We start from the raw sequence: 26,185 nt of genomic DNA, 5'->3' as shown, positions 1-26,185 counted from the left end.
ATATTGTACATATTTTTGGTGCAGGTATATTGGGCCTTGTCTTTTTAGGGTCTTCTGACATCTGGGGCAAGAAAAGACTGAGGATATGGCGTCGGTCATGCGCATTAGTACCCTGACGTACTGACGTCAGTCTAATGCGCCCTGACCGACGTCAGCCATATACTCTGGTATTCGGGCCGACTGGACAGCGGACTACCCGATAGTTAGGACTGCAGCAATGTGGATCCTCGAACATCTACATTTATGGTAGGTACAAAACTGTACTTTTCCATGTTGACCATGGAGTGCGGATACGGGTGCAATTCTTAATGTCCCTCTGCTCCAAAGAAAGAACAGAAAATGGCACAGATTTACATTTCTCTCTCTCTGAATTTTCTGCTTACCTCCTTGATTTAGGAGACTGTCTATTACCTGTACAGAGGGCATCTGATCAAGTCTGACTGGAAAAGTGAAGTCTTCTTGTAGCCATTTTCTATTAATTTATGAATGCAGTGCAGAAATGGTCTCTTACTTAAATGTCTACGTGCATGCTGAATGCCCTTATGTAATTGCACTTATTTTTTTAAACAAATCCTGAGATTTTTTTTCTGTTCTAGAGACAAGCATTTAAAGCTAGAAGATCATATGATATCTGTAGAACAGCACAGAGCTGACGCTACAGCTACCCTTCAGAAGGAGATGAAGATTTCCAAAAATGCCCTTGAGGAAGAAATGAAGGAATTCTCTCAAAGTGCCCCTGAGGAAGAGATGGATGTTTCTGAATCTGACCCTGAAGAGGAGGAGATGAAGGATATTTCTGAAATTGACCAGCAGAAGGAGGAGATGAAGGACGTGTCCAGAGATCTTCCAGTGGAAGAGATGAAAGGGGTTTCTGAAGATGCACATGTGGAGGAGATTAAGGGGACTTCTGAAGATGTCCCTGTGGAGGAGATGAAGGGGGTTTCTGAAGATGTCCCTGTGGAGGAGATGAAGGGGATTTCTGAAAATGCCCCTGTGGAGGAGATGAAGGGGGTTTCTGAAGATGTCCCTGTGGAGGAGATGAAGGGGATTTCTGAAAATGTCCCTGTGGAGGAGATGAAGGGAGTTTCTGAAGATGCCCCTGTGGAGGAGATGAACGGGGTTTCTGAAGATGCCCTTGTGGAGAAGATTAAGGAAGTTTCTTCCTGTGTAGTTGAAGATGTAATAAAAGAAGGTAATGTCACTGCACAACTCTTGCTCATTACTAATTGTAATTATGCATTGTCCCATTCTTTGAAATGTATATTTCATCCAAATAATTTCTAAAGAGGGATCAGATTTGCAGTTGTGATCCGTTAGCTATATATCCAGCATAAAATGAAGGGGATAAAATAAACCTGAATACTTTGCTTTTTATGCTAGGGATTACAAAGACCTTGGCCGTTGCAGGACTAAAGCCCTAATTTCATTTCTGCTACCTTATGCTTTGCTTCTTATACTATCTGTAGTAGTATGGTATCTGATGCTCATTGCTGAAGTAGTTTTAAAGCTAAATAGTTTGTCTTGATGCCTTTATGGTCACCACATAGCACAGGGAAGAGTATGTACCCATTTCTTCTTCATGTCTTGGCCTGTCAGGAAGGTCCCATTTCCATCTTTCAACTTCTTGACCTTTGGGAACATCCTAGAGAATGAGTATGGAGTTGAACAGAGAAATGGGTTTAGGACTTCAGTTAAAGGAATTTTTGGAAATGTTCATGTGTATGACTACACAACAGACCAGTGTGATGTGAAATCCAGACAAAAGGGTCTCTAAAGACATCTTCATCTTTAGTTTAATTATTTTGGCAACTCGGCCTTAAGATGAGTTAGCAGTGCCAGCGTTTCAGCAGGTACTACACTGCCTTTGATGCTGGGATGATTAAAAAGGCTGTGTGTTCTCCTAATGCCAGGCTCGTGTTCCAGCACTGATAGTGTACTACATCTCTGGGGCTCTTGCATTCCTGAAGTGCTTTTGTATAGGATATAAAACCAAGGACCTATCTGCATGAGTTAGTAAAGTAGATGTAAAAGATTCTCCAGCACTTGAGAGCGGAAGGGATTGACTTTGTCAATCATGAAACACATTAAAAAGTCATAGAAATAATAAAATAAAAAATATATCAGTTTTTGCATAGAAAAACATTTTAAAAATGTTTTTATTGTACTTGCTACTTTAAATATGTAGTAGCCTTGATTCTTAAAACTTAATTTATTTGATATTGTCAGTTTTCATTTCGTCCTCACATATGGGTCCAGGTCCAATCCATTTGATCCGACTTGGCTGTTACCAAGCTTGTGGCAACCAAAAAGCTCTTGGAAACCTCCCGTTACCCATAATATATCTCTCCCTGTTACCTCAGACCTTGTTTGCTGCTTCGCGAAGACTTGGTCTAAACCTTCTACTCTTGGACAGTCAGGTGATATTTAAAGACATTTTCATAAATCTTTTTCTACTTGATCTTTTGGTAGTGCGACTAGTTTTTCCTCTCTGCCTTTTACTCTGAATTCTTCTTTCCCTGCATTAACCATTTTTTATTAGTTTACTTTCCTTTCCCCTCCCGTACACCCCTTGTGGTAATCTCGCTACAGTTGTCCTGCTCATTTTTCTCCCTTTAAAGAAAATTTTCTTTTCCCCCTTTCTATTGTAATTTTTTTCCCATTCCTGTCTGTGAAAATTTGCTGTGTGTGTGTGCATCTCTGCCGTCTCTCTCCTTCCAAATGGCTGAGCAACAGGATAAGCCGGCAGGCTTTAAAAAATGTACAAAGTGCAGTCACAAAATCCCATTCAGTGACACACACCTTGTGTGTGTCTATTACCTGGGCCCCCTCCATCTGCAAAAAGACTGTGCAATGTATCTGTCGGCCTTTTAACCACAGAGCCCAGGTTGAAAGAAAAAAAGTTAAACTTATTTTGAGGGGCATGTTACTATCATCCTTTGAGGCCATTTCTGGGAGTGGCCCCAAAACTGTGGCTAAATCTACTCCCTTGAGTCCTGCTGCGTCTTTCTCCAGATGTTCAGCTAGAGGAAGAAAAGACCTTCCTTGGCTCCAACAGATTCCTCTGAAGCTAGACTTAAAACTTCTAAATCTGCTGAACCAGTAGCTCGGTCGGAGCCTTTGGCGCTGATCATGTCTTTCTCAGATCCAGCTTCTTTGGCTCGAAGTCTGTCAGGTAACAGTAGGTCAGAACTGCTGCGGTTGGATCCAGTCTTCAGTCCATTCAAACCAATTGTCTCCCTGCTGAGGACTGTACTCTCCATCTATAGACCCTGTGCCATTGAGGGTACCATCTCTCTTTCTGAACAGGTCAGTCTTATTCGGCATACTCTTCCCATTCTACCAGAAGCCTTACAGAAGGAGACACAAAATGGATGACCCAGAAAATTTTGTGGGTGCAGGGCATTACCAAGTCCCTCTCTGCTCCTAAATGGTCCAAGATTTATCCAAGCTGTCTACTCCCTGTCTGGTTGCTCCTCTGACCTCAGGACAAGCCTCAGAGTTATCGGATCAGATACACACTGCATTTTCCAGCTCGGATCTGAGAATTTCCCTTTTTTCAGATTGGTCCTTTGCTCAGAGCTCTTTGGAGCTGTAGTGAGCCTCTCTGGCCGCAGGTGCATTAAACTCCAAGACCTTCTGAGCAGTCTATGCACTTTGGGGCTTCTGCGCCAGTCAGCTCAGTGCTGGCTTCTACCCTGGATGAGCAGTCTTCTGAGCTGGAGAGGACTCTGTCCCGCAAGCATAGCCTGTTGGAGCCCGAGTCCACCACTCAGGAGCAGTCAACCTTTAGGGTTTGGTGAGGGCAATAGCTGCCTCTGCAACTAGAAAGTCACCTCTCCCTTTGATCCTTACCAACATCTACGGCCCTGCTCCCACTTTCTTAGCAGAACATTCCACAGGTACAGCAGGCCTTAGGCCCCTGGATACCCATTGGATACCCCTGCCTCTTCTGATACCTCTTCAGAATATCCTGCTGAGGAGGTTTCTCAAAAAATGATTTGCAAGAGGAAGCATTTGGACTTGACCGAGGAGTCGGCCATAGAAGACACTGACCTCGATGAGGGAGAAGGCACCCCATGGTCACCTTTTGAGGATGTTTCCTTTGGGGACAGCTTGGAGATTTTAAAACAGGGAAGTGGCTGGCAGACCAGTAATCCTTCGCCTGAGGAGTCTGTGTACCTGGCAGCCTTCAGATCCTGTCCGTCTACCTCCTGGGTCACTCTGCCTGTCGAGCTCTTAGAATTGATTGCTCTGGGTGTGGGAGATCCCAGAATTTCTTGAGCCCCCCCCCCCCTTCCCATGAGACCACATTCATCACTGCACCAGCTAATAAGTTTTTGGACAAATGAGGTTGCAGTAGATGCCATGGTCATGGCCGCAGCTACCGAAAAAGATCTCTGAGGAGAGTTTCACTGTGCATCCTCTTAATAAGGATTTCAGGATGACGGATATATGCGGGAAGCAAGTCTTTTCATCAGGGGCCGTTGCCCTTGCAATTGCTGAATAACCTTTCCCACTTTACCAGGTTACACAGCAATCTGATCAAGGAGCTGTCATACCATTGTGGAAGCCATAGCTGAGGGAGTCCTAGAAAAGATTGCTTCCCAACTGGCAACCCTACATTCTGTAGCTAATTCTTCTATGAAGCTTGCAGCCGAGGGAACAAGTAGAGCAGTGGGTTCTGACATATCTATGAGGAGGCATACCTGGATGCTCCTGTGCGACTTTGCTGAGCCTTTTAATTCTTAGTTTGCCAATGCTTTGTTTGACGGCATGTCCCTTTTTGGTCCCAAGGTCAAAGATGTGTTATCCATGTGTAAAAAGGCGGGTAAAGACCCTTCCTGCTATAGGTATATGTTTTTCCTCCCGTCTGACACCTTACCTTAAGAGTCAAAGACAGGTGGTGGTAAAATGTGGTTAAAGAAATCATAAGGGTCTTAAAAGGACACACGTGTAGAGAGTTCCCTCAGGGGCAGAGGGAGGAACCGCAGAATCAAGGGTCCAGAGTCTTTCTTTGGGAAATGCTTCCAGAGCTCTTGAAAGGAGGTCTGATTCCCTGCCTCTGGAGACTATCAGGGGTCAACTATCCCTGGACTGGACAGCCTGGCTAAAAATAACCAGTAATATATGGGGGTAGAGGATAATATCCAGAGTTTATCCAATCTCTTTCCCACCAGCCCCCCCCAAACAAGAAAATCCCAGATGTTACAGCAAGTCAAAGGTATCAAGCAACCATTCAAATTCAGAAACTACTAGACAAAAGTCATCTAAGAAGTCACTCCAGACCAAAGAGTATTTGGAACTTGCTCAAGGTTCTTTTTAGTTCCAAATAAAATGGGGGACTGGAGACCAGTTCTGGATCTCAGCATATTAAACAAGTCAGTCTGACACCACAAGTTCCAAATGGTCACAGTACAGTCCATACTTTCTTTTTTGGAACACGATGATTGTGTGTTTTCCATAGACCTTCAGGATGCATACTACCACTTAAAATGGACAGACAATCCAGAAGGCACCTACTCTTCCGGCTGGAAGTCGGTCATTACCAGTTCAAAGCACTGCCCTTTGGTCTCCCTACTGCTCTGAGTGCTCACCAAGTGCATGGCAGTGGTTAGAGGCTCACCTAAGACAAGGATTTATGCGTTTCCCTATTTGGATGATTGGCTTATTTCTGCCCCAACCAGGCATCTACTTATCTGAGCAAGAGACTCTGTTATCCAGATTTTGTACAGAGATAGGTATAATCATAAAATATGATGTCCTTTTCTTCCTCATTGGATGAGTTATGTATCCGATCCTCTGTTCTGTTTCTGCCTCATCTTCCATACTTCAGATCACAGTCTCGAGCGACCCTTTCTTCCCATAATGCACCACACTACTAACTCCTCAGATCTCGTTTGCCACTGTTATGGTCAGGCACAGGATTTCAAGTCTTGAGCTGCAAGAGGTCCGCTTATATAAATTTATTGCTTGCTTCCGTCTACATGATTCTCTGTCAATATGTAATTATTCTTCCTTCCTCTTTAGCTGCTAGTGGCTGTAATCCTTATTCATTTTTAACTGTATTTTTAGTGTCAGTCTAGCCCTTTTTGTTGGCGGACTTTTTGTGCGATAACTTTTTGTTATTGGAGAAGGATTACTTCTACCATTCTCCCTTCTCCTTTTACATATAAACAATATGCTAGATTAAACCTTTCTGTGTAGGAGTGCTGCTTTGTCAGTCAAGTTAATGTGCTTCCGATTTGTTCAGTACGGTGGCCGTCTCTGTGTTTGGCTTTCATGTTTTTAATCCTTGGTACTGCTGAAATTGTAGTCATTCGTGTACAGACCATGCAGACTCTGTTTTCAGTTTTCTTACTTGGAAAACTCTTTGCACAGTTTGTCTGTTCTCATTGGTAGTCTTTTGCTGTAAATGAAGCTATTTTGTTAAGTGGGGAATGTGAGTTAATCACTCATTGTGTGAGCAAGAGTCCCCCTCCCCCCATAGCATACTTCTCAGTTGTACAGATTTTTGCAAAATCTCTGGAGTTTTGCCATATATATTTGGTCTGTTTGTCATAAAATTTGTGATTTTGGGGGGAATCAGTGTGATGATCTAAGGACTGAAATGTCTAAATGACATAATTGTTGTTTCAGACTTCATTGTCTTCAGAAAAATGCATGCTGAGAGGTTCTGTTATTCTAGCAATAAAATAGTAAGAATTGAAGTATCCGTATTTTCTTTGTGATCCTGTCCAGATTGCTTTCTCTCTGAGAATGAAATGTATGGTTAACCAGAGAGCCGAATCTTCAATAACTGGGGCTGTACCATCGACTGGAGTTGCAGAGTTCTAGTGCTTTGGGTTCTGCATCTCAGAAACCTTTAATTTTGTAGGTTTCCTTGGGGCTTAACCCCCTGCTAAAATAGAAACCTACCAGCAGTTTTAAATAGGATTTCATATCTCTCCTTCCTGTTCCTCGGATCCTAGGTCTGGGATCTGATGGGTCCTAGTGTCCACAGAGAGCAGGGCACGTTCTTGATCCAGCTGTTTTGAATCCTTAGTGACAGAATGGGTTTATCTTCAGTTCTGAGGCATTCTTCGGCTCCAACGTCATCTCTCAACTGTTCCGATTTTGCAGATAATCAGATGTTGTTCGTGTTTCACTGTTGCAGTCATCACATTTGGGTTATCTGCCTGCAGGTAGCCCTCAGCCAGCCTCAATACCAGAGTCTTCGGCATTCTGCGTCAGATGATGTTGCTTCTTCCATGACACCAGGTCGTCAGGGGTATAAAACATGCAGCCAACGCCATTTCATTCAGACTTTCTTGACGTGCGGTGCCTGAAGCAGAAGCAGTTCGCAAGTGCCAGTCTGCCAACTCCTGAAATTTTCGTATTCGAATTTCAGAACCAAAGTCTTCAAACTAAAGCTAAGTACCCGGCTGGGGAAACTTTTTCTTGCTCCTTACCGATGTCAGTAAAAGTTAATAATTGCATTACTTGTGGGAAGCAAATACCTCATAAGGATTTTCATTTGTACTGTACTCCTTGCCTAGGCCCAGATCACAACGTGCTTTGCTGTCAGTTTTGTGCTAGATTTAACCAACGTACTGTTAAGCGTCGGTATATTTTTGCTTCTAAATATTCTAAAAAAAATATTTAATTATCCTGAAATGTCATCTGTTAGCAATCTGACTACCGGAGTTCACAAAAAACGCAAAGAAAAAGACAGACAGTCGAGGTCCAAAACTGACGACAAAGCTTCTCCTAAGCCAGTCTCCGGTACTCGGTGAGGTGCTTTCGCAGCCCCTGATATCCACTACTTTTGAGTTGCAGGCCTCTATTGAGACCCATTCGGAGTCTGGTATGCCGCGAGATTCTGAGTATTGAACCCGTGGATGTCTCTTCCTTGGATGGGTCCGGAGCTGCTGAGCAGGCACTGGCTTCTGAGGGTGTTTTCAGGCCTCAACATTTTTATATTAAACCGACGCCAGCAACAAAAACAAGGTCAAAAACATCTATGCCTAAAAAAACAACGCATGAGCCACGTGCTCAGGCCCCTATGCCTAAATAACAGATGATCAAAATGGCTGAGGATTTAATTACCTTGATCAGGCCCCCCCCCCCCCCCCCGCTAAGAGGCCTAGGCAAGGCACTGATTATGAATCTTCAGATCAGGTTTCCATTTCTTCTGATCAGGAATTTTCTGTTCCACCATATGAGGATTCTGATGCAGAGGAATCCATCCCATCTGTATCTCCTCCTGAGGATTACTCTTTTGGAGAGACTTTGCGTACTTTAAGGGAACATTTTCACTGGGAGAGTCAGGACTTCTCTGAATCAAAAAAGAGGCTTAGGGATTTCCTTTTTCTTCCTCAGCATAGGCCTTTAGCAATACCTCCTGTATTAGACATTGTTGATGTGTTTTTTGAATCAAGCATGGCTCCTGATTCCCTGCCTCCGGCTTCTAGTAAGCCAGACAGATATTACAGGGTTCCTAACTCCCACAAATTTCTATTCAAAAATCCTGCTGCTGATCCTGAGACTATTTCTCAGGGTCCCAAGGGTGTAAAGGCCTCTACAGCCAAACATCCTACCCCTTCTGATAGAGATTCCAGGGCGCTGGATAGATGGGGAAAGAAGGTTTACACGTCTGCTGCCTTGGTAATCGGGGCCTTAAACTGCCAATTTCATATGCTTAAATATCAACCGCATGTTATGGGCTTACTGAAACAGAAAATTATGTTAATTTCTGATTGTGTGGAAAATTAAGAGTTACAGGATTTATTACATTCAGCAGAACAGGTTGGAAAGCATACTTTGCATTGTGGTTTTGATTCCTTGGAGGCCTCTTGTAGGGCCGCCGTAACTAGGTCTATGATTAGAAGGCGTGCCTGGCTCAAGGAGCAAAATCTGCCTGATCATGTTAAAGCTAAATTGTTGGATGCCCCTTTGCAGCATGATACTCTCTTTGGTAATGAGGCAGAAGAGGTTTTAAAGAAAATGGAAGACAAAGCTAAATCTATGCAAACTGTAAAAGATTTTTTGTAAGTGCAGCCACCCAGGTTCAGTAGACACTGGCCTACAAAAAAATTGGTCCTTTCCGGTGTCCAGCAGAGCCACTCAAGGCAAATCCAGGCGCTCAAAAGGCTCCAGATACCAATCACAGGGTTCTTACAGGTCAAAGCAATGAGGTTCCTCCACCTCCAAATCTGGAGTAAACAAAGCACAACCCTACAGTATGCAGTATCAATGACTTTCCTCTACCATCACCAAGCACTTATCTTTTGGCAGCCCCCTTGGGGGGGGGGAACTAGCACTTCATGCTCAGAATTGGCAGTTAATTACCTAGGACAAGTGGGTATTAAACATAGTATCCCAGTGGTACAGATTTCATTTCCATACTTTGACAATTCCAAACGGATGGCCGGATCTGCCACAAAATCTGTGGGCAGAGGCCCAGAAACAAATCATATCCCTCATGGATATGGGGGCTATTCAGCCTGCACCAGAAAAGGAAAAAGGACAAGGTTTTTATTCAAGACTTTTCCTGGTACCCAGAAAAGACAATTCATGGTGTCCAATACTGGACTTATCAATTTTGAACACATTCCTGGGCATTCCAAAATTCAAGATGCTGACTTTACAACAGCTACTACCTATGCTAGGCAGGAATGCTTGGTTAGTAACTCTAAACTTAAGAGGCATATCTGCATATCCCAATAAAGGGAATCATGCAGAAGATACCTCCCCTTCAAAGCAGTTTTTTTGCATTACCAATTCTCTGCACTGCCCTTTGGCTTATCTACTGCGCCCAGGTTCTTTACAAAGTACCTGGCACCAGTAATTGCATTCTGCAGACAAAGAAACATTCAAATTTATCCTTATCTGGACGACTGTCTCATTCAAGCAGAGGACAAGGGCACTCTTCTTCAACATCTGGCATTTGTAAAAAGGCTTCTAGCATGCCTAGGGTACACTGTAAATGAAAATAAATCACAACTGGTACCCTCTCAAATAATTACATTCCTGGGTGCAAGCTTGAATACAACTGCCCAGGTGGCTTACCTCACACCAGACAAACAAAGGCAACTGACAACATACTTCAAACAAATGGCAACAAAAACCCAGTTATCTGCAAGACAAATTCTGCAGGCTTCGGGGTTCATGGCATCCTGCATTCTACTAATTCCATATACGAGACTGCATATGAGGAAACGTCAATGATACCTAAAAAGTTTATGGAGTCAACATAGTCACAGTCTGGAAACAATGATTCCTCTCATTCCCTGCCTATAACAGGAGTTGCTTTGGTGGGCAGAGACATGTCACCAAAACAAGTGACTGTCATTCACTCTACCCCCTGCCACCCAAATCCTAACTACAGATGCATCAGACTATGCTTGGGGGGCCCACCTGGCAAGGAGAAGCATTCAGGGCAAATGGAGCCCAAACCAAATGCATCTGCATATCAACCAGAAAGAGCTGTTTAGAATGCTCTGACAGCCTTCAAGGACTTAATTCATTCAGGAAAACTACTGATAAAGACGGACAACACAGTTATGTGGTACATAGACAAGCAGGGAGGTACACTTTCCTACCCCCTTTGCAGACTAGCCATGGCCTTGTGGAACACAGACTTGACTTACCAAATACATCATCAAGGAATGCAAAATACTCTGGCAGACCTAAGTAGAAATCTTATGGACCCGCATGAATGGAAACTGGATCCACAAATCTTCAGCATGTTGACACAGAAATGGAGCCCAGACATAGATTTATTTGCCTCTCCCCAAAATTATCAGTTGGACAAATTCTGCACAAGAACTCATCACAAAAAAGCATGGAAAGTGGATGCCTTATCCTTCAGCTGGAAAAATCTATCAGTCTATGCCTTTCCCCCCTCTGCCTCTACTCTCCAAGGTGTTACTAAAAGTCAGACAGGAAAAAACAAAAATGATCTTAGTTGCTCCGGACTGGCCTCGCCAGCACTGGTACCCACTACTAAGGAATATGTCTCAGCTTCCTCCATGGTACTTGCCTCAAATACCTCATCTACTGTCTCAGCAGAACTATCAAATTCTGCACACTCCGCTCCAAACTCTGAATCTTGCAGCATGGCTGATCAACTAATTATTCAAACACCACCTCTCAGTAAATCCGTGATGGATGTCGTTTTGGAAGCCAGAAGGCCTAATACTAGAAAATCTTATGTTGATAAATGGAAGAGATTCTGTGCTTGGAACCAAGCACAACGAACAGACGCTGCAAAGCCCAATATTCCTCAGATTTTACAATACTTTACTGAGATGCTTGACAAGGGCCTAGCTTTTCAATCTTCAATAAAAATCCATGCCTCTGCCATCTTGGCTCATTACAACACAGAGCCTCCCCTCGTTTCTCATCCTCTGCTTAAACAGTATCTTAGAGAGGCCAAAAATGTAAGGCCTCCCAGAAGATCACCAACTCCTGCATGGGACCTCAGTTTTGTGCTGGAAAAACTCACCCTGCTTCCTTTTGAATGAGCAGCTACTGTGGATATAAAATGTCTATCTTGGAAAGCGGCTTTTCTCTTGGCAGTCGGTTCAGCAAGAAGGGTTTCAGAACTACAGGCTCTCATGGCAGTGGAGCCTTTTATTATATTTTACCCAGACAGGGTGTCCCTCAGGACCAATCCTTCTTTTATGCATAAGGTGGTATCCAGTGTGGCTCTTAACCAGACCATTCACCTGCCAACATTTTCCCAAGTCCGCAGAACAAGGGGGAGCAGATTCTGCATTCACTGGATGTACACAGACAACTAAGATTCTACTTAAACAGGACCAAACATCTAAGAAAGTCTGAGCAACTACTAGTAGCTTTTCCTGCAGGGTCAGAGGGGAAGGCTATATCAAAGCAGACTATTTCAAGTGGATAAGCCACTGCATTCATTTCTGCTACTTGCACCATGGTAAACCTGTGCCCAAGGGGATCAGATCACATTCCACCAGGGCTGCCTCCTCTTCATCAGCTTTTCTCAGAGGGGTTCCAACCAAAGACATTCTAGAACTGCTACTTGGAGCTCTGTTCATACCTTCATAAAGCATTATCATTTGCCTCTCTTCTCCAAATCCAGGGCAGGCTTTGCCACTGCAGTTCTGCGGGTGCTTATAGCCGCTCCTAATGCTGTTTAGCTCCATCCTCCCATCCATAGGTTTGGGATTCTACCCAAATGTAATGACTGCAACAGTGAAACACTAAGAACAAGGTACAGTTGTGTGCACTTACCATAAATGTAGATGTTCGAGTGTATTCACTGTTGGTCAGAGTTACCCACCCGCCATCCCCCTTTTCTATACCTTTCCTTTCCTTCACTATACACAAAAGCCTTTGTGGTGTATTTGCTTTTAGATGAAGGTAGTTTGTTTCTAAAAGTGCGTTTATATTTATTTACTATTTATATATATATATATATATATATATATATATACATTTTTTTTTTGCTCCCCATTTGGGGGCACCTAACATCTGGGGCAAGAAAAACTGAATAAAATGGCGTCTGCTGCATGTTTTATACCCCTGACGACCTGACATTATGGAAGAAGAGACAGCAACCAATGCAGGACCCAAGACTTTGTTATTCAAGCCGACTGAGGGCAACCTGCCAGCAGATTGCCCAAATGTAATGACTGCAACAGTGCATACACTCGAACATTTACATTTATGGTGAGTGCACACAACTGTACGTTTCATATGTTCAAGTATCAACAGCATATTATGGGACTACTTAAACAGAAAATGATGTTGATTCTTGACTGTGCTGAACACAAAGATTTACAAGAGTTAATGCATTCTTCTGATCAAGTTAGTAAACTTACTTTGAGATGTGGGTTTGATGCTTTAGAAGCATCTTGCAGGGCTGCTGTCACTGGGTCTGTACTTATAAGGCATGCTTGGCTTAATGAACAAAACTTGCCATATCTTGTTAAAGCTAAATTACTGGATGCACCCCTTAAACCAAGAGCGCCTTCTTGGCAACAAAGTAGAAGTCGTCCTCAAAAGGATGGAGGAAAAAGCTAAATCTATGCAAACTGTTAACGATTTCTTACAAGTACAGCCACCTAGATTCCGTAGGCATTGGCCTTCAAAGAACTAGTTCTTTCCAGTCCCTTCCAGGCCTTCTCAGTCCAAATCCAGGAGCAGCAGACCACCGGCTATGCACAGATCTAAGCAGTGGGGGGCTCCCACTTCCAAAGCAGGGAGTAGTAAGTCCACCCCCCTATGGAAAAATGGCACAGTGACTTATCCTTAACTCTTCCAAGCATTGCTCAACTTCTTGCTCCCTTAGAAGGAAAGCTCGCCCTGCATGCAAAAAACTGGGATCTCCATTACCCAAGGCAAATGGGTTTTAAACGTAGTTTACCTAGGATACTGATTCCACTTCCACTCACTCCAAACCCCAAGGGGATGGGCAGACCTCCCCCCAAATCAGTGGGTGGAGGCCCAAAAACAAGTGCTGTCTCTCCTCAGTATCAGGGCTATTCAACCTGTCCCAGTAGAACAAAGGGGGCAAGGTTTTTATTCAAGACTGTTCCTGGTTCCCAGAAAAGAAAACTCCTGGCGTTCTATCCTGGACCTGTCTATTCTCAGCAACTTTCTGGTGGCTCCAAAACTCAAAATGCTAACTCTTTAACAGCTTCTGCCTATGCTAGCTAAGGATTTCTGGCTGGCAACCCTAGACTTTAAAAGAAGCTTACCTGCACTTCCCAATAAGGGAATCCTGCAGAAAATCCCTATGTTTCAGGGCAGGCTCCATGCACTATCAGTTCTCAGCACTTCCCTTTGACTTATCTACTGCGCCCAGGGTATTTACAGTGTGCCTAGCTGCAGGCAGAGAAGTATTCAGATTTACCCATACTTGGACGATTGCCTGATTCAGGCAGAGAGTCCGGACTTGCTATTACAGCACCTGGCATTTGTAAGGAGACTTCTAACCACACTGGGGGCTACACCATCAACGAGAAGAAATCACACCTATTACCCTGCTGGGAGCAAGATTGAACGCAGCTTCCCAGATGGCATTCCTCAGTCCAGAGAAACAAGTTAATTTGACAACTTACTTCAAACTATTGGCCACAAAACCCCAGCTATCTGCAAGAAAAATCCTACATGCCCTGGGGTTCATGGCTTCTTGCACTCTGTTAACTCCGTAAGCAAGACTGCATGTGAGGAAACTTCAGTGGTATCGAAAAAGTCTATGGTGTCAACATTCTCAGGACCTGGAAGCAATGATTCCTATAATTCCTTGTCTAAGGGCAGAGTTCCTTTGGTGGGCAGAGGCCTGCTCCCACAACAAGGGACTCCCTTTCACTCTACCCCCTGCCGCCCAAACCATAACAGACGCATCAGACTATGCATGGTGGTCTCATATGGCAGGGCAGTGCATTCAGGGCAAATGGAACCCAAAACAGATGAACCCTGCATATCTATCAGAAAGAAATGTTAGCTGTACAGAATGCTCTAACAGCCTTCAAAGACCTTATTCTTCCAGGACAACTATTGGTAAAGACAGACACCACCACAGTTATGTGGTACATAAACAAGCAGGGGGGAACTCATTCCTACCCACTCTGCAGACTAGCCATGGCTCTGTGGAACACAGCCTTGAGCTGCCAAGTGAACCTACAAGCTCAATTCCTGCCAGGTAAACTAAATTCACTGGCAGACAACTTAAGCAGAAATCTCATGGACCCACTTGAATGGAAACCCACAATATTCAAGCTCCTGAGGAACAAATGGGGGACACCAGAGGTAGACCTGTTTGCCTCCCCTCAGAACTACCAATTGAACAAATTCTGCACCAGAACTCCCCACAGTCAAGCTTGGAAAGTGAATGCCCTGTCCTTTACCTGGGAAAGCCTCTCGGTTTATGCCTTTTCCCCCCTCTGCCTCTCCTCTTGAAGGTTCTACTAAAGATCAAACAGGACAAGTCACGGACAATACTGATTGCACGAGACTGGCCACGCCAGCACTGGTACCCCCTTTTGCGCAGTCTGACACTGTTTCAACCATGGCACTTGCCTCAGACCCCTTTCCTGCTGTCCCAGCAGGCAGGCCAGATTCTGCACCCTCAGCTTCAAACCCTGAACCTTGCAGCCTGGCTAATTCCCTGAGCTCATCTCTAGCAACCCTCAGTAAGCAGGTGCTGAATGTTATTCTTGTGGCAAGGAGGCCTAGTACTAGAAAATCCTATTCAGAAAAGTGGAAAATATACTGTTCCTGGAGCCAGGCTCAGGGGATGGGAACAAAGGTGCCAAACTTATCTCATATTCTAGATTATTTTACAGAAATGCTCCATAAGGGCCTGTCTTTCTTTTCAATTAAGATTCATGCCTCTACCATTTCAGCACATTAAAATACTGAGCCCACCCCTCTTCTCTCACCCCCTTCTAAAACAATTCCTCAGAGGGGCCAAAACTTTAAGAACCCCCAGGAGAGCTCCAACTCCAACCTGGGACCTTAACTTTGTATTGGAACCCCCCCCCCCCTTGAACCAGCTGCTACAGCAGAGTTGCAATTCCTTTCCTGTAAAGCAGCCTTACTTCTGGCCATCACTTCAGCAAGAAGGGTGTCTCAACTACAAGCCCTCATGGCAGTGGAACCCTTCATTATCTTCCATGCGGACAGGGTTTCCCTCAGGAATAATCCAACCTTTATGCCCAAGGTGGTGTCTAGTGTGGCTCTAAATCAGTCCATTCATTTGCCTACTTTTTTCCCTAATCCTCAAAAATAAAGGGGAAAGGATACTGCTTTCTCTGGACGTGCACAGGCAACTTAGATTCTTTTTGGACAAGACTAAGCCTCTCAGAAAATCTAACCAGCTGCTAATTAGCTTTGCTGCAGGGGCAGAGGGGAAGGCCATTTCAAAGCAAACCATTTCCAAATGGATAGCTCATTGCATCCATTTCTGCTACACGCACCATGGAAAACCTACCCTACAGGGAATAAGATCACATTCCACCTGGACTGTAGCTACCCCTACGGCACTTCTCAGATAAGTCCCTACCAGGGACATCCTGGAAGCTGCTACCTAGAGCTCTGTACATACTTTCACCAAGCATTACACCTGCCTATCTTTTCCAAATCCAGAGCTGGATTTGCCACAGCAGTCTTACAGGGCCTGATTGCTAGCTCTAATGCACTTTAACTACCTCCACCCTTCCTTAACTTTGTGAATCAACCCAAATGTGATGACTACAACAAGGAAACACGAAGAACATAGTTTAGATGTTCATCGTGTTACCCTGATGCAGTCATCACACTTGGGTTATCCTGTCGTCAGGCGGACCCGCAGTTGGCCGAAATTCCAAAGCCTTGGTCCGGCGTCGGTTGCTGTCGTCTCTTCCCTGATGTCAGTGCGCCAGGGGTATATATAGTGCAACCAACGCCATTTTCTTCAGTCTTTCTTACCGCGCGGTGCCCGAAGCAGAAGCAGTTCGCAAATACCGGTCTGCCGACTCCTGAGATTTTTGAATTCGAATTTGAGACCGAAGTCTTCTATAAAGCTAAGTACCCCGTTGAGGAAACTTTTCTTGCCACAGACCGATGTCAGAAAAAGTTAACAATTGTATTTCTTGTGGGAAGCAAATACCTCATAAGGATTTTCATTCTTTTTGCATACCTTGCCTAGGCCCAGACCACAACGTCACTTCTTGTCTGTTTTGTGCTAGGTTTAATAAGCGTATTATTAAAAGACGCTTTGATTTCGCACGACACTACGGTAGGAAATTTAACTACACCATGCCGTTGGAGCAACCGACTACCGGCGTGCACAAAAAATGCAGGGATAAGGACAGAGAGCCCAGGCCTAAGCCAGACTCCGAGGCCTCGGCTGATCCGGTCTCCGGTCCTCAGTGAAGCTCTGACGCAGCCCCTGACTACCGCAGATCTGGAACCCGAGACCGCTACAGAAATTTTGGCAGAAGGCACCAGGCCGACGCGGCCATTTAGTTCAGGCCCTTCCGACGAAATTGCTTCAAAAGACGTCGGTGCTACAGAAACGCCATCGGTTTCTGAAGGCGTTTTTAGACCGACGACTCTCACCTTTAAAATGTTTTCTAAGTCGAAGACTCCTACTAAATCTAAAACGACTGCACTTCAGTCTCCTGTTCAAGGCCCTATGCCTAAGAAACAGATGCTCAAAGTGACTGAAGATTTGATTTATCTAATCAGAGGTTCCCAGCCCCCTCCTGACAAAAGGCCTAGACAAGAGGAAGATAATGCATTCTCTGAACAACTGTCCATTTCTTCAGACTCCTCTGAGGACCAAGATTATTCCTTCTCTCCTTATGAAGATTCTGATGCTGAGGACTCTATTCCCTCAGCTTCTCCTCCTGAAGACTACTCCTTTGGGGAAACTTTACACACTATGAGGGAACATATTCACTGCGAAGGTCAGGACTACTCTGACTTGAAGAAAAGGTTCAGAGAGTTTCATTTACTCCCCCAACACAGACCACTTGCCATCCCACCAGTTTTGGACATTGTGGATGATGATTATTTAGAATCCAGTTTGAACCCAGACTCTCTACCTCCTGCTCCGGGTAAGCCTGACAGATACTATAGAGTGCCTGATTCCCACAAATTTATTTACAAAAGCCCTGCAGCTGACCCAGAGACTATCTCCCAGGGTCCCAAGGGGGTTAAGGCTTCTATGGCTAAAAACCCAGTACCTTCTGAGAGGGACTCCAGAGCACTAGACAGGTGGGGGATAAAGGTTTACACCTCAGCCACACTAGCTATGAGGGCACTGAATTGTCAATTTCACATGCTTAAATATCAGCAATTCCTAATCTCTCAGTTAAAGCAAAGAATAACCACTCTCCCTCAACAATCTGAATAGAAAGAAGTACAGGATCTGTTGCACACCACTGAGCAGGTGGGCAAGCATACCTTACAATGTGGGTTTGATTCTTTGGAGCCCTCCTGCAGAGTAGCTGTCACTGGGTCTGTTATACGTAGGCATGCTTGGTTAAAGGAACAAACTCTGCCTGATCATGTTAAAGCAAAATTACTAGATACTGCCTTACAGCAGGATGTGCTTTTTGGAGTTAAAGCAGAAGAAGTTTTAAAGAAAATGGAGGATAAGGCAAAATCTATGCAGACAGTCAAGGATTTCCTACAGGTACAACACCCTCGCTTCAGCAGAAACTGGCCAACAAAAAATTGGTCCTTTCCAGCTACTGACAGACCACAGAGGGGTAAATACAGACGCCCAAGGGGCAGAGGACAACCACAAGCCCAGTATAAGCCTCACCAATGGGGCACTACAATACAGAAGGAAGGAGAAGACCGGTCTCAATCCACCAGAAGGCAAACTCAATGACTTGCACCTCATCTGGCCAAGCAATACTCTCTTGGCAGCCCCCTTGGGGGGAAAGTCGCACTTTTTGCAGACAACTGGCACAGTGTCACACAGGACAAATGGGTCCTAGACATAATTTTATGAGGATACAGATTCCACTTTCACACCTTGCCAATGAAAAGAGGAATGCCAAACTTGGCACAGAATCAATGGGCAGAGGCACAAAAACAAATTACAGCTCTCATGGACATGAAAGCCATTCAACTGGTACCTACACGAGAGCAATGCCAAGGATTTTATTCAAGACTCTTTCTAGTGCCCAGAAAGGACAATGCCTGGAGACCAATTCTGGACCTTTCAATTCTAAACACTTACAAGTACCCAAATTCAAGATGCTAACTCTACAGCAGCTACTTCCCATGTTGGGCAAGGAAGCATGGCTAGTAACATTGGACCTCAAGGAGGCATACCTGCATGTCCCAATCAGACAAAGTTGCAGAAGATACCTCCGTTTCATTGCAGGTTCAACCCATTACCAATTCTCTGCACTGCCCTTTGGCTTATCTACTGTGCCCAGAGTCTTCACAAAATGCCTGGCACCAGTAATTGCTTACTGCAGACAAGGAGGAATTCAAATATATCCATACCTGGACTGCCTCATCCAAGCAGAAAGCAAAGACATCCTCCTACATCATCTGGCCTTTGTAATGCATCTACTAAACTGCCTGGGGTACACAGTAAACGAAAAGAAGTCAAAACTAGTACCCTCACAAAAAATGACATTCCTGGGTGCCAGCTTGGATACAACGGCCCAGAAGGCTTATCTTACGCCAGACAAGCAACTACAACTGACTCAATATTTCAGGACAATGGCAACAAAGACCCAATTAACTGCAAGAAAATTTCTGCAGGCTTTGGGCTTCATGGCATCTTGCATACTAATAATACCATTTGCAAAACTGCATATGAGGAAATTACAGTGGTACCTAAAAAGCGTATGGTCCAAACACAGCCACAGCTTGGGCACAATGATATCTCTCATCCCCTGCCTACAACAGGAATTTCTGTGGTGGTCACAGGCATGTCACCTCAACAAGGGTCAGCCTTTCACCTTGCCCCACAGCCAGGCAAACTATCACAACAGATGCTTCAGATTACGCCTGGGGCACACATGGCAGGACAATGCATTCAAGGCCTATGGACTGCAGATCAAAGAAATCTGCACATAAATCAAAAAGAGATGCTAGCTGTACAGAAAGCTCTGACAGCTTTCAAGGATCTGTTACATCCAGGACAACTTGCTATAAAGACGGACAACACCACAGTAATGTGGTACATAAACAAGGGGGTACACATTCCTACACTCTATGCAGGCAAGCAATGATCTTATGGAACACAGCTCTGGCTTACCAAGTTCAGTTGCAAGCTCAGTTCCTGCCAGGACAGAATAACACATTGGCAGATGACCTCAGCAGAAACTTCAAGGATCCCCATGAGTGGAAACTAGATCCACAAATATTTGCAATGATAACTCAAAAATGGGGCCTTCCAGACGTAGACCTATCAACTAGCAAAATTTCGTACAATCACCATCAAGCTTGGAAAGTGGACGCACTCTTTTTCTGTTGGAAAAACCTGACCGTATATGCCTTCCCTCCATTGCCTCTCCTCCCAAAGGTTCTTCTGAAAGTCAAAAAGGAGAGACCACGACTGATTCTCATAGCCCAAGACTGGCCACGCCAGCACTGGTACCCACTATTGAGAAATATGGCTCACAGCCCACCATGGATATTGCCTCAAATCCTCCATTTGCTCACACAACAAAACAATCAGATTCTTCACAGCCAGCTCAAAACTTTAAATCTGTCTGATGGCAAATCAACTAAACATACAACCAGCTCCTCTTTCCCAAGCAGTTCTGGATGTTATTCTGGAAGCCAGGAGGCCAAGCACCAGGAAGGCTTACTCGGACAAATGGAAAAGGTTTTGTGCCTAGAACCAAGCTAAAGACCAAGACACAATTCAGCCTCACATGCCTCACATTCTACAGTATTTAGCTGAGATGTTGCACAAAGGATTTTCTTTCTCCTCCATTAAAATCCATGCTTCAGCTATTTTAGCTCACTACAACACGGATCCACCTTTATTTTCACATCCTCTTCTAAGGCAGTTCCTCAGAGGGGCAAAAAACATTAGACCACCCAGGAGAGCTCCTACACCTACATGGAACCTCAATTTTGTTCTGGTAAAACTTACACTGTCTCCCTTTGAACCAGCTTTCTCTGCAGATCTTCAGTTCCTATCATGGAAAACTGCCCTGCTCCTAGCAATAACTTCAGCTAGAAGAGTCTCAGAGCTACAGGCACTAATGGCAGTGGAACCTTTCCTCATTTTTCATCGACAGAGTTTCTCTACAAACTAATCCTTCCTTTATGCCTAAGGTGGTTTCCAGTGTGGCTTTAAATCAAACCTTCCACTTAACCACCTTCTTCCCAAATCCACAGAACAAAGGTGAGAGACTCCTGCATTCCTTGGACATTCACAGGCAACATCGTTGCTACTTGGACAAAACTAAGGCTTTCAGAAAATCAGACCAGCTCTTTGTATCCTATGCTACAGCTACTCAAGGGAAGGCTATATCAAAGCAAACCATTTCTAAATGGATAGGTCATTGCATACGTTTCTGCTATACTCATCATGGGAAACCAGTTCCTGCTACCATTAGGTCCCACTCTACCAGGGCAACAGCTACCTCTACAGCCTTTCTAAGGGGGGTTCCCACCAAGGAGATTTTAGAAGCTGCAACTTGGAGTTCAGTACACACCTTTACCAAACACCATCACTTACCTCTTTATTCTAAGACCAGGGCGGGCTTAGCCACTGCAGTTCTGCAGGGCCTTATAGCCTCCACTAACCCTCTATGATACCTCCCCCCCTCCTTAGCTTTGGGATTGAACATAGTACAGTTTTGTACCTACCATAAATGTAGATGTTCGAGTGTTCACCCTGCTGCAGTCCAGGTTACCCTCTCTCCATCACCTTTTTGGGGGCACCTGACATCTGGGGCAAGAAAAACTGAAGAAAATGGCGTTGGTTGCACTATATATACCCCTGGCGCACTGACGTCAGGGAGGAGGCGACAGCAACCGACGCCGGACCAAGGCTTTGGAATTCCGGCCGACTGCGGGGACCGCCTGACGACAGGATAACCCAAGTGTGATGACTGCAGCAGGGTGAACACTTGAACATCTGCATTTATGGTAGGTACAAAACTGTACTTTATCTACACTTACCATAAATGTAGATGTTTGAGTGTGTATTCACTGTTGCAGTCCTAGTTACCCTCCCTCCAGCTCCCGGACTTCTCTTGACTCTTAACTTTCCTTCTTGTTTGGCATATATTATATGTTGTGTATTTGCTTTTTGCTCGGGCTTTTCCATACCATATAATTGCTTCCTATTGTAGGGGCGCCTAACATCTGGGGCAAGAAAAACTGTTGTAATGGCGTCGACTGCATGTTTTATACCCCTGACATGATGGTAGAAGCAACAGCAATCCGACGTAGAAATCTGAAGACTCTGGTATCCAGGCTGGCTGAGGGTTACCTGGAGGCAGATAACCCAAATGTGATTACTGCCACAATGAATACACTCTAACATCTACATTTATGGTAAGGTTACACAACTGTAGTTTTCTTTTCATTGGATCCAAGGATTTCAGATCCAACCTATGTGAACCTAAACCTTGGCACCCAGGTTGAAACCATTGATGGACACCTCGGATCCATGGTATACAGATCAGACCACAGAGGAGCTCAGTCTTGGAACCAGGACTGCATTTGTCCACATACACCTCAGATCTGAACTATGGGTACATGAGGGTAAATAGAATATTATAAGCAGTTATTGCCATCCATGTTTCTGGAATAGGTGGAGAGGGATAGCATTTTATATAGATAAATATTTACTACATATATATATATATATATATATTTTTTTTTTTTTTACTACAAATATATATTTAATACAAATATATATTTATATATATTTACTACAAATTATATATATATATTTACTACAAATTTTATATATGTATATGTAATATATATCTATATCTATCTATCTATATATATATATATATATTTACTAGAAACATATATATCTCATCTGTAGATATATAATTTGAATCCTGTCTTTCTCCTCTTTGGATCCGATTAGTTAAGATACTTCTCCCAACGAATCTTGAGCTAGGATGCGAGGTCTAGCTACTGGATTCAGGAGTGCTGAAATGTTCAGGGATCTATTTCCTTCATATCCAGAAGTAGTGAGTAATTGTTTAGGCTTTCTATTTCAGAGGCAGCTGACCTGTTTCCCTTTTTTGGATGTGGACCCTTCCAATCCAAAGTTTTTTGAGCTATCTTTCTCCTCTTGGATCAGAGATTCTAGATTTTGAAGGGTAGATGATGGACGGGAGAAATTAGATCTTTTCCTGAGATCTGGTTTGTCTGATCTGGAGCTATTGGCTAATAGTGTGTTTCCTTCTGATCAGAAATCCCTTCGGTTAAGTGAGTTTCCTTACATTTGTTGACCTTAAACCTGTATAAACATTAGGGTATTTAACTCTGATAGGTAATCGTGCACTCCTTGCTGTATCTGCCTTCTAGGCGCAAATAACTAAGTTTATAAAGTTGAGAGGTTGACTGGTTACTTTTCCTCCTCCTCTCACAGGAAGACATGGATGGCTTGACAGGGGTATCTCTTCCGAAAGCTATGGGGGCAGCCTTTGGGAGCTGACCTCCGAACTATGCCTTGGTGGAATTGCTCTTACCTTTTAATTACTCTAGGAAAATTCACACCTGGTTTGGCTTTTCTCTCCAGTTGACATAGACAGCCTGTTAATTGTTCATTTCCCAGGCCCCTGTTTGCAAATGCCAGAGCCTAAAACCCCTTCTTATACTTATCAAAAATATCATAACTTGAGAGGGGTTTGTTATGCTCAGCTAGAGTTTAAAGTCCTTGTGATCGTTAGACCATTGAACTTCTATGAAGCAATGAGCCTTAGGCGAGGTCTTTGGGCAACCCCCCCCCCCAGCACAGCTCCTGGGGAATGGTCTCCTGTATGTTGGGTCTCATGCTGAAGAATATAGGTTGGAGGTTGGCATACAGGTTAGGGTGTTTGCGTCACAGAGCCAAGATGCTAGCTTTGATTCATCCCGTCTAATACAAATATGTGAACATATTTAAAAAAAAAAAAAAAAAAAAAAAACTGCAGCAGTGCTAAAAAGAGAGACTTTTCAAGGTTTTCTCTTCCCAATGGTATTTCCTTCCTTGTCCCCATTCAAAGCTGGTGGTCTACCTGGATCTTTGCTTGGCGATCTGTTTCACAGTGCTGGAGACTATTTATAAAAACCCCGCATGTCCTTTTCTCTTCCCCACATTCAGGACTATAGTGTTTCTTTTGGGGCTGCACTAGTACTTACAGAGATGCTCCCGCACTGAGTTTACCAACTGTGCACTTCAGTCCATAAAACTTTCATAAATTTGCTTCTATGACATATTCCTAGTGTTTTCCTAACAGTTGTCTAATTAGTCATTAGATCTTCCCAACCAACTGTTACGTTCCCCTTTCCTACCCTTATAACAATCTCCAACGCACAAAAACAACACCAGAAAGTCACTTGTCAAACGGACACTCTGTCACTGCTGAAACAGATATGCCAGATGTGCCAGAAAGCATATCTGTTTCAGCAGTGACTGAGAGGCTTTCCTACCCTTATGACATTTCCCTCCTTAGGGTGGTTTTGAATTGCCTGCTTATCTGCTGCTATTACATCAAAGGAATGAGACCAAGCATGTCTCTGGAATTAAAACCCGTCTCATCCATGTATGGTTACAGCAAGGCTGTCAGCATATGTGCCTAGAAAGTGTTGTCAGTCACTGCTAATTCAGAGCTTTTCCTTTTGGACTCATCTCAGCCCCCAGGGTGTTTACCTAATGCATGACGCTGGTTCCAGCTCACCTGAGATTCTAAAGATCCCAGCTGCTCCGTATTTAGATGACTGGCTCCACACTTGCCTCAACCAGGCAGCATCTGCTACCAGCCAGGAATTGCCTACTTTTCTCTTAGATCTCCACAACTGTGGTATTAAAATAAATCTGGCCAAACAGAGTCTATTATCAGTACAGAATTTCTAAGGCATAAGCTCCCTTTAAATAACATGGACCAGATAGTATCTTTGCCTCTTCACTGCGTCACATCATTAAGAAATTAGGTTGATGTCACTTATGTCCCAACAATACTGTCCTTACATACTCTTAATCCCATGTCATAATACTAGTTTTCCTAACAAGGGTTCTTATGCAGATCCTTCAGTGGCTTTTGGCAGGTCCATGTCCATTTTTTTCAGTCTTTGCCTGCTTCTGTAAAACTTACTCAAATTAGTAAACGTTATACCTGCTGTTGGACCCATTTGGACTAGCCCTAGACTAGAATCTAGCTGTTTCTGTTCCTCCTCATCCATAGCCACGATGACCACAGACGCTTCCCATGGTGGGGTGGGGGGGGCATTTCAGAGAAATTGAGACCAGGTCTTCTCTGGAAGCCAAGTTACATTTCTATGCTCTATGGATGGGGGCAATCTCTTTCCCTTTTTCAACCTTGTGAAATTTTTGGGGGGACCCCCCCCCCCCGGGACTATTAAGGTGCATACTGACAGGTCAGGAGCCTAGCATACCAACTAACCAGGGGAAATCTGTTCTTTTCCCTCCGTGCAGAGAGGCCATGAGTGTCTAAGAATGGGTGATATTGGCAGGCCGTTTTCCAATTGCAACACATATGCTGGCGATATCCAGCGATCTGGTAGACTGACTCTGCTGGTCAATTTTTGATTACTCGCAAATGATTTCAGCAGCGGGGCGAACTTTGCTGCGAACTCTCATTTTCTCCACCAAACAAGTATAGCAGTTACTCTCTCCCATCTAAAATATCCTGCATAGATTCTGATCCCATTTGGTGTTCCCTATCTCTCACATTTGGGATCCAGTATCCAAACCTTCAAGCTGTCTAGTTACCACTTGGTTCACCACGTCAGTGATAGTACGATCATCCACCCTTGCTTCCCCCGTTCATGACATTGTTGGCCTTCCACAAGACCCCTTTCTATAGGCATGTAGGAGTAACCCGGGAAGATTTTTTCCTGTAGAGACCTCCAAAGAGATCATTGGCCCCTTTTTTCACACTACATTGCTGTCGTTTTCCCGTATTACCAGTCTTTTAGGGTGGGGGGAATTTTTCCCTTCTACAGTAAAACTACAGTTAGCTGCTATGCCTAATTATTCTGGTTATGCATCACCTCCTTTGTCTATTTCCAGGTTATGCAAAGCCTTTATGAAAGGAATCTTTTGGCTCAGACCCCCTATAAAGATTCCTTTCCACCTGGGGTTCTTGAGTTATTTTGTAGGGGCCGACCCAGAAACTAATTAAGCTGGCCTTGTCTTCCAAGTTGCCTTACATTACTTGCCTTAACAAGGGGAATCTCCCATACTGATCCTTCCTTTATGCCTAGAGAAGCCACAGGTCCCAACATTATTCAATCCATGCACTGTTGGTCGTGTTTTCAAATTTTTCTCACCAGGGCGCGTATCTGTTTACCACATTAACGTGCACAGACATCTACCCTTTTCCTCATCTTTGTAGAGAGAAATGGTACAAAAAGTCTAACCAGCAATTTTTTTTTCCTACTCTTTCACATCTAGTTTCCAAAATTATCCTGACCAAATAGATTGCTGACTATATCTAGCTGGTTTGTACTAGAAATTGTTAGAATTGCCTTGCCCTTCTAGAGCCATTCTCTAGACTTATGG

At 44.1% G+C, this 26,185-nt stretch overlaps 1 protein-coding gene across 1 annotated transcript in view; it reads left to right on the top strand.

Moving 5' to 3' along the window:
* Positions 1-26,185, top strand: part of LOC122803889 (probable serine/threonine-protein kinase kinX) — a 654,852-nt gene that overhangs the window by 579,399 nt on the left and 49,268 nt on the right. The window contains exon 8 of the mRNA XM_044073571.1: positions 597-1,192. Within this exon, the coding sequence (XP_043929506.1) occupies positions 597-1,192 (596 nt within the window). The remainder of the gene's footprint in view (positions 1-596; positions 1,193-26,185) is intronic.

This window comes from Protopterus annectens, chromosome 6.part0, assembly GCF_019279795.1.
Source record: "Protopterus annectens isolate FY-2018-M chromosome 6.part0, PAN1.0, whole genome shotgun sequence".
In the NCBI taxonomy this organism is placed as follows: Eukaryota; Metazoa; Chordata; order Ceratodontiformes; family Protopteridae; genus Protopterus; species Protopterus annectens.
The sequence above is the reverse complement of the archived record's forward strand: the minus strand, read 5'-3'. Positions and strand labels throughout refer to the sequence as shown.